The sequence below is a fragment of the Girardinichthys multiradiatus genome, chromosome 8 (genome assembly GCF_021462225.1).
Source record: "Girardinichthys multiradiatus isolate DD_20200921_A chromosome 8, DD_fGirMul_XY1, whole genome shotgun sequence".
NCBI lineage: Eukaryota > Metazoa > Chordata > Actinopteri > Cyprinodontiformes > Goodeidae > Girardinichthys > Girardinichthys multiradiatus.
Window position 1 is genome coordinate 7,324,753 of NC_061801.1, and position 9,685 is coordinate 7,334,437.

Here is a 9,685-nt window from a genome sequence, read left to right on the forward strand (position 1 = left end):
CCAGTCTTGCTGTGTGTATTGGTGCATTGTCATCCTGATACACGGCACCGCCTTCAGGATACAATGTTTGAACCATTGGATGCACATGGTCCTCAAGAATGGTTCGGTAGTCCTTGGCAGTGACGCGCCCATCTAGCACAAGTATTGGGCCAAGGGAATGCCATGATATGGCAGCCCAAACCATCACTGATCCACCCCCATGCTTCACTCTGGGCATGCAACAGTCTGGGTAGTACGCTTCTTTGGGGCTTCTCCACACCGTAACTCTCCCGGATGTGGGGAAAACAGTAAAGTTGGACTCATCAGAGAACAATACATGTTTCACATTGTCCACAGCCCAAGATTTGTGCTCCTTGCACCATTGAAACCAACGTTTGACATTGGCATGAGTGACGAAATGTTTGGCTATAGCAGCCCGGCCGTGTATATTGACCCTGTGGAGCTCCCGACGGACAGTTCTGGTGGAAACAAGAGAGTTGAGGTGCACATTTAATTCTGCCGTGATTTGGGCAGCCGTGGTTTTATGTTTTTTGGATACAATCCGGGTTAGCAACCAAACATCCCTTTCAGACAGCTTCCTCTTGCGTCCACAGTTAATCCTGTTGGATGTGGTTCGTCCTTCTTGGTGGTATGCTGACATTACCCTGGATACCGTGGCTCTTGATACATCACAAAGACTTGCTGTCTTGGTCACAGATGCGCCAGCAAGACGTGCACCAACAATTTGTCCTCTTTTGAACTCTGGTATGTCACCCATAATGTTGTGTGCATTTCAATATTTTGAGCAAAACTGTGCTCTTACCCTGCTAATTGAACCTTCACACTCTGCTCTTACTGGTGCAATGTGCAATCAATGAAGACTGGCTACCAGGCTGGTCCAATTTAGCCATGAAACCTCCCACACTAAAATGACAGGTGTTTCATTGTCCAACCCCTGTATATTTATATATAAAATCTCTGATCCATGTATGATTATTTTCAGACCAGTGTAATTTACCTGGAGCAAAGAGCATTTAAAACACTACCTCAGAGATTATAGCTGAAACCTTCTCTTATGTCCAAATAAAGAGACACCTGTCAGATTCACTTGTGTTTGTAATATTTATTAGCTAATTATTTATTTATTTATTCATTGATTTTTACCCCTTTGTTGCAACCTTCTGTCCTGATTTTAACCTGCTTTACATGATCGCGTCGTGGTTCAGAAACCCTGGGCGGATTCACCAAGATGATGAGCTGCTTCGTAGTTCAACTTAGTGCAGACGTCAAGGGTTAGGGTAGTTCTTTGAGTTCTCTTAGAGAAAACCTTGGTTATATTAAACCAGCCTTGTAGTACAAGGCTCTGGCTTCTTAACCCACTGTAACATAATGTGTTCTTCAATCAACATACACTCAAAACCTTCAGTATGGTTACATTAAAACATATTTTGAAGGTGTGTTTGGACAAGAGATCAAGAGTGTATATTTTTACATTTTATCACAAACACTCTAGAAGAGAAGTGAGTATGAAAATTGTTGGGATATTAATTGAAAAATATTGTAGGCAAGAGTAATACATTTTAAAATATTGTATGACTCAAGTTAAGATGCGACCAGGGGTTACCCTTCTGACCTGGGTACCATGAGAAGTCATTCATTTCAAAGAACATTTTCCAGAAGATTATTCATTACAGGTAAACTCATTCTGTAGAGTTAGGTAAAAACAGTGGAAGCCTCCTGGGACGGTCTGAACAGGATTACTAGATTACATTCCCTTCTGCTTATTCTTAGCACCATCTCAGTTTTACAGAAAAGTGCCGAAAACAATAAAAACTGTTCTATTCTTGCTAGTTTTTAATCATTATTGCACAGCTGATATTTTCTATTATTATTTTTTAAATAACCAGGTAAAAAGTAGTCAGCCTAAAAGCTGGTTAGTATGTTGGTATTTAGTGTTTATGGCGCCCTCTGGTGTTTGAATAACAGCACCTACAAGTTGTTTAGATGAGAAAGAAGCTGCTAAGTCCCACAACTCCTGGCACAAAATATCTTTTCACTTGTGTTGGAAGATATTCAGTCAGTTATTTTCTTCTCAGACCAAGCTGAGGAAGAAATGATGGGACGTACCTTTAAAAAGAGAAAATCATCCCTAAACCTGCAGAGACCTAACTTAGGTCTGCTGTCTGAGCCATGATTCCTCTGCTATAGTTTGTAAAAGCAACACTTTATGATGAATGTGACTACATGGATAAATGTGATGGTCTCACCTCTCCTCCTCGTAAATGGGCACCCGGGTGTACCCACTCTGCATGATCTCGGACATGGTGGAGAAGTCGAGGACGGCCGAGCTGGGAAGCATGAAGCAGTCCTTCAGAGGAGTCAGGATGTCCTCCACCGTCTTAGTACGCAGCATCCCACGGCTGAACTCCTCTTTCACAAATTCACTGTGCACACAAACAGACACACACACAGAGTTCAGTAACAATCCCAGCAAACATTCGGTCTTCTCGACGTCCATGAAACTTATTCTAGATCACTTCAACATCAAGTCTTCAGTGATATATGTACATTCAAGTCCAAGTGTATCACTAGTCTATAACTCAAGGGTTTTAGAAAATTATTATTTCAAACTTGAAGACCTTGTGTATTTTTGCACATCCCCGAATAATTCTGATGAGAGGCAAGATAAGTTGCAACATTGTAGAAGAAAAGTCTTACACACTAAGTCACTTCTCTAATAATATGGACTAGTTCTAATCAGATTAAGGCATTTGGGCCCAAGCCATGTCAAGACTGACTCAGGCCTTTAAGGGAGGAAGTAACTGTGTCAACCATTTGGTGAATCTTTTATGAAAAGGATTTGCATGAGGACGGGAGGAGTCTCTGGAGTGATTTATTATTTTAAGTATTCATTAGTTATTTGTGTATTTGGAAGATTGTAAGCCTTAGGTCATGGTTTACAAACAGTGGTACCAGTACCAGTGTTGGAACTTGGGAAGCCTTTATTAAAAGGATAATTCAGAGATTTGTCTGGTAAGTATGAATGATTTGGCTACTTATGCCGTCTTTGATTTAGCTCTAAGGTGGAAACTTGGAAATAACATTAAACCAAAGTTCACCAAGTTCCAGTTCAAAGTTCAGGAACCAGAGGGATATACTTCGTGACCGTGCTAATTCGTACTAGTGATACAGACTCCTACCAGCGTATTTCTCAGCATTTCTTACTTTCAGACCCAGTAGCAAGATGCTCACTGAATGAATAGTGCTGCTACTGTTAAAGATTTTCCAATATTGAATTCTGACTCCAATGAACCCTCTTATTAATTTTCCCAAAGTTCCAAACTTGGAAGTTTCGATTTCTGAGTAAAAATGAAATGCTTTCTAAACCACATCCAACCAATCAAGCAGTGCTAATACTTAAATATGTTGTTGTTTTCATGACACAACTGTGAACAAATCAATGTCTTGAACAACTCTTATAAAATGTCAGAATAGAACACTTAGAAAACTGAGATGGTAGTTGTTCTAAAGTCTGAAAACGGCTGACCTAAAGTCTTCAGTGGGACAGTTCAACCATTCAAGGTCTTCAGAGGGCTGGGCTGAGTGAAGTCTTGGAAGCAAACTCATCTAAATAAGACTTTTGTTTTTTTAAATGAACACATCTTTGGAACTTAAATTACACTTGTCCAATAATTGCCTGTCAGATCAAAATTATTCAGACCCAAACAAGTTGGAGGATGAAGTCTAAAGGCATGTTTCAAATATACCACCCCTGAACCCCCGGAACCGAATCACCCTGAGCCTCTTGTCTCACCTGCACGGTTTGTTGTATCCTATAGTGCAGTTTATCTATATAATTCTCCAGCAGGAATTCTTGTTAATTTTTGCAAACGTTTTCATTTGTCCAGCTTCAATCAGTTAAGGTGACAATTTAAGTGCCTCTTAGATCTCCATAATGAGACAGAAAACAGTGAATTCAGACCAACAGAGCTTAACCTCGTATGTATTTAGAGAAAACACAATACTGAGAACAGCCAACCAATTTGAAAGACGTAGACCTCTACCTCCACAAAGCTCCACCCAGAAGGCTTGGGGTAATTTTCTGGGTTAAATATTTACTCGGTTAATTTTTTTTCCCTGATAGATGTTGTGGAAATTGAGGGGGGTAGAGATTGCCTCCAAGAAAACTATGCTGGTTCCTGGAATATGTTCCTGCCTTGGAAAGATGCCTTAAATCATGTCTTCAGTCTTTGGATGGCTAGTTCATACATGTCTCAGATCTACTGGAACAAGTTGAAGTCACACCTCTGCACAGAGCCCTCATTGTTACTCTCTTTGTGGCATGGCAAATCCTTCAGACCAAGGATTTGTTCATAGCTAAAGTCTTTACAGGACATGTCCAAGTCTTAGGGACTCCATGGTTAACCCAGGTCAAGTCTTAGTTTTGTTGTTAAACTTTAATATGGCAGAAGTCTGATCAGTATCATCTTGCATATCTTTTGCTCTTTAATCTGGGTCAGGTACGCTACATTGGAAATCTCAGCCCTTAGACAGCTTTTCTACTTTAGGCTTTAGATAAAGTCTGAGTCACCACTTATGTCATTAAGTCTCTGAAATGCATGATGTGACTTGGAAGTAAAAGTATCTCTTTATGGATCTATATTTATTTGAAAATTAAGGGTCTACACATCGCTACACTAGGAACTTTCAAAAGTTTTGGTTTCAAAAGTAAGTTTTATTCAGAACATCTAAAAGTAAATATGTGAAAGTGCAGACGGGCACTCTTCTTTCGTATCAGTGTTTCTTCTTCTACATATCCCATCCTGCTGTGGTCTGAATATATAAAGCCAGGAAGAGCGATGATCCTAAATATGAATATAATCAGTCTAGGTCAGTGGTTCCCAGACTTTTCAGCTTCTGACCCACAGGCAGCTTGAAGCAAACAAACACAGTTAATAAGCTAAAAGAACACAAAAACCTTTTTAAGGGCTCCTTGAGTGAAGGTGAAGTCAAACTTGTGACTAATAATCTCTAGAATGCAGCTAGTTTTTCCCTTGGTTGCACTGGTCCACCTAATATTTCAGGTTTTCTTTAACCAAGACATGGATGTTTTTCTGCCTGTAGCGGATGCCTCAACTCATAATAATAATGATAATAATGACGCTTTTAGCCAAAATCAGTCTGACATTGTATTTTGTGCAAAGCATCAACAAAGCAGGTGAACTGAGAGACAATTTCCTTCAAACCTTCACAATAAGAGCCTTAAACATGCTCTCTTATCTTGAAATATCATTTGAAAGCTCTTTGAAACAACTTTCAGGATCCTATTCGCATGTAAAAACAAAATAATAGCAGTGCTAGGTGGACTGGGAGTTCATGTTGCAAACAGTAATCAACTCCTGACATATTTGTTCATTTAATAAACAGAATTTGTTAACTTTGATAATAACTGCTTGTCAAATTAAAAGCTTCAATCGCCAAACTGGGTGGGTGAATCGCAAGTGATACGCTGCAGACAAAGGGTTAGTTCTTCTTGTAGTTCTTTTGGAGCTAATTCAAGTAAAGCATTGCAGGTGGAAGATGGTTACCCTCATGGTTTACAAACAGTGGTACCAGTACCACTGTTGGAACTTGGGATGCCTTTATTAAAAGGATAATAATTCAGAGATTCATCTGGGAGGTATGAATGATTTGGCTACTTATGCCATCTTTGATTTAGTTCTAATGTGGAAACTTGGAAATAACATGTAACCCAAGTTCACCAGGTTCCAGTTCAAAGTTCAGGAACCAGAGCGATATAATTAGTGAACTGGCTAATTAGTACCAGTAATATAAATTCCCACCAGCGTATTTCTCTGCATTTCCTACTTTCTGACCCAGTAGCAACATGCTCAGACAGAAAACAGGAAATAGTTACTTGTTTATCTGATATACAGCAGTGGGACAGTAAAAATGTCGTCTTTTGTTTCACACTGCTACTGTCTAAAGAAATACTAACATTTCCATTTAAAACAATTATTCAATTTCTTTCTTTTTTTAGCTGAATTATTTCTATACAAATAATCTCACTGAGACACAATGCTAAGATAGACTTGTTGTAGATGTTAAATACATGCATTATAAAAAACGATTTGTTTGTCAGTTAATAGTTAATAATGGGAAACAAAGTGACATAATAAAAGTGAAAATACTACTACTAATAAAACCAGTTCTTTGCATTACAATCACCATATCATTATAATTTTCAGGGATGAATCGATGTGAAAATTTGAGCCGATATTAATATCCAATATTAATATTGCTTTTATGACCGATGACCAATATTATATATATATACTTCCCTACCCTTTCAACACAATAAAAAAAAAATGACCACACAACTGACATTGCGTCCCGGCTTTATTTAAACACCCCACAATCCTGTGCTGCATCACTATTATGGTCACATGACCAATTCTATTCTCTTTATTTTTTTTTTTATTACCTCTGTTGTTTGATTTTCTGTATCATTGAAATGTTTTTCCTAATGTACAGCGCTTTGAGTGCCTTGTTGCTGAAAAACCCTATATAAATAAAGTAGACTTGACCAAACAAACACCACATGGCCAATCCACTACCCCCCTCCCCCACCAGAAAACAAGGTGGCAATAAACATGGTTTTTAATATCAGCCGAGCTTTACTTATGGGACCGATAGGTTAAAAAAGTGACTAACATCGGCCGATACCCATGTGCATGCAGATATATCGTGCATCTCTAGTAATTTAGGATATTTTCCAATACATATTACCAGTCACTAACCTAAATGGGGGTGTAATGACGTATTATTATAGTGGTTAAGGCGCTATGATAAATATTGGTGCACTAATATGTTTAACCTTTCCTCAACAGAGAACGTTGGAGCAAAAGATCTGCATGTGCCTTTCACTGTTGTTTTCAGGCGCTATAATAATTATAAGGAAAAAATTCAATTAGTAATAATTACTTTTATTTAATGAGGTTTTCTGGAGATCCTCCCTAATCCTAGACTGAGAGTTTTACATGTGGTCCCAGACCCTAACTTTGGGACCCACTGATCTTAATTTAATAATTAAGATGTGTATTATTGTTTGAGTTTTGTAATACTACCTGTAGGGGTCATTGACGCTGGCGCGGATCATCTCCATGGCTCTCTCTCGTATCCCACAGGTGCTGATGTCTCTCCTCAGGCCCAGGTCCAGGATCAGCCCAAGAGGGCAGGACAGGGGACAGGTGAGCATCATGCAGACCCGGCCGAGCCAAGCCAGTCCTGGCGCCAGCTGGAAGCCGTAACCGGAGCACAGGATGTGAGGAGCCAACTCGGCCAGGAAGAAGATCAGAAAGCCGCTGGTGAACACCGCGGAAACGATGGAGCCCAGCGCACGGTACAGGAGCACCCCAAGGACCGAGTGGCCCAAGGCGCAGAGGAACAGCAGCGAGCATGTCTGGATGGGAAAGAGGTTTGTTGGCAAGAAGGAAACAAAACAGCCCTCCGACATACCTCCCTGCTGGTGTTTTTAGTTTCCAACTAGCTCTCAGAAACTCACCAAGAAGTTTCCCCTCCTCCTAATTGGCTCCAGGCGCTTGGCGGCTCGTTTCTCTTCCTCGGATCCACAGCTGTGGAGAACATAGAGCTCCACGGGGTCCAGCCACAACAGGCTCAAGTTAACGGTCCTCAGCAGCCCGCAGATCAACAGCATCAGCACAACCAGGAGAGCCAGACCCCACGGTGGGATGTGATCTGCTGGAAGATCGCTGGCGGTGCTTATCCGCAGTCTGTCCGGGCCCACTGATGCCCACCTCTCCCCGCTCTGCACACACAGGTAGTGGAAGCCCGCAGAGATGCTCCCATGCTTCACCTCCACCGTCAGCAGCCCGCTGTATTCTTCGTCCGGGTCGACCTTCTCCGTCACCTGAAAGGCGGAATCCCGGCGGCTGTTTTCCTTTTCGCACGGATCGGGGGCATCACCGATCGCCCCCGCGGCTCCCTCATCCGCCCCAGCAAACGCGACCCTCGGCCAGCTTCCATTCAGATTAGCCCCAAACAGACGGAGCTTGAACGTGGCTCCTTCTGGCGCTGAGATGATCCGATCCTTCATGCGCACCAGACCCTCGGGGTCTTCCAGTCGCAGTCCTACGACCTGCGGAGCTTCCTGGCTACAGGCGCCGTATCTGATCCCGCAGAACAACAATATCATTAACAGGAACCGTAGACCTGCCAAGCTGGCCACCATATTGGAATTGCTCAGCCTGGCTCTGCGCGGGTCATGTGACCCCAGCCTTCCACTGGTCCCGCCCATTCGAACGCTGCCACTAAGCAGCTTTGGCGGCCATTTTGGCTCAATTATTGATCTTAAGGCGTAGCCGGTGAACGTGGCGTACATGTTGGCGCTGGAATCTTGAGTGTTTTGTTTTAAAGCGCCGCCCCTTCGCAGTGTGTGTTCACATCCACGGGGAGACGAGGACGAGCTCACGCCCATCTTTGTTAGATTTCTTGAAAACAAGCCTCTGCTCCTCTACTCAACACACGTACTTTTATCTTGTCTACTGTTAAGTTAGTCACCCTTCACCACATGTGCTCATACAAATGTGTGAACATTTAGTAGGTCTGTCAGAAAATAGTGGAATTCCTACTTTTAAATGTTTCAGAATTGATGGATGCGGTCTCACGTATGTGTTAGTTGACTTCTTATCATTCAAAGTCCTCACAGAGCAAAGTTCTCTTCTTCTGATAGTTGATTGACTTCAACAGGGGCTGACCATCTATTGGGCTCTAGGGCAGGCATCTTAGGTGCCCACCATTTGTCCCCCTTAGGATATGTGATTCTTATCATTTCCTTTGACAACTTGAAGCCAGATGAAAACTATTTTAGTAAACTCAAAAATGTCACCTTACAGTATTCTTAATACTACTATAATCAAGGGTATGACCATGAATATATTACAGCTTAACACTAACTATCATCTTTATGTCCTCGTTTTCTTGCTTTTACAGCTTTAGAGTATTCTTTTGGCTGGATTTCTCTTAGGTTTACTGTTCTTTTCTGGCTTGTTTTAAAACACAGTTCGACCCACAGCAAATATTTGACTATTTCACTTGTGGTTATGAGAAAGAAGAATACATTAATGTTTTACACACAAAGAGTGTAAATAGTTAGGAGACAAATGCCCTAATCTTACTTATTGGCTAAATGTTCTGTCTCTGGCATGCTGGAAATCATTTTCTGATGCACCTATTTAAGTATCATGTGAGAGCATTAAGTTATAGGAATGAATGTAACCTTAGTAAAACAGCCTTTACTTGGCTGACATAACGCTGTATAAAGTCAATAATCAGTGCATCAGCACTAAATACAAACTGCAATAAATGATAAAACTAAATCAAATATACCAATAATAAAAGTTAACCGCAATTATTAAAGAAAAAAAAACCACATGAATTCTGCTGAACTAGGACTAAACACAGGAAGAAGGAAAGTGTTTTAATCAGTGGTTAAAAATTATTAGAAGTTCGAGCGATGCTTTCCCATGGGCAGCATTCATATTTTCTATTAACTTTTAACAGAGCGATGCTGTTTATCAACCTCAAACACAACCTGATCATGAGTCATTCTGATGACTGTTAAGGGCTGATATCATGCAACACATGGGAGGGGAGGACAAGATGGCAGATTTTACCCCCTGTCCTA

At 41.1% G+C, this 9,685-nt stretch overlaps 1 protein-coding gene across 1 annotated transcript in view; it reads right to left on the bottom strand.

Moving 5' to 3' along the window:
* The window catches only part of LOC124872476 (metal transporter CNNM3), a 28,907-nt gene extending 20,416 nt beyond the window's left edge, over window positions 1–8,491 (bottom strand). Inside the window, exons 1-3 of the mRNA XM_047372539.1 lie at window positions 7,544–8,491; window positions 7,107–7,441; window positions 2,247–2,423 (exon numbers count right to left, since the gene is read on the bottom strand). Of these exons, the coding sequence (XP_047228495.1) occupies window positions 2,247–2,423; window positions 7,107–7,441; window positions 7,544–8,476 (1,445 nt within the window). The 5' untranslated portion in view covers window positions 8,477–8,491. The remainder of the gene's footprint in view (window positions 1–2,246; window positions 2,424–7,106; window positions 7,442–7,543) is intronic.
* Between the last annotated feature and the right edge of the window lie 1,194 nt (window positions 8,492–9,685).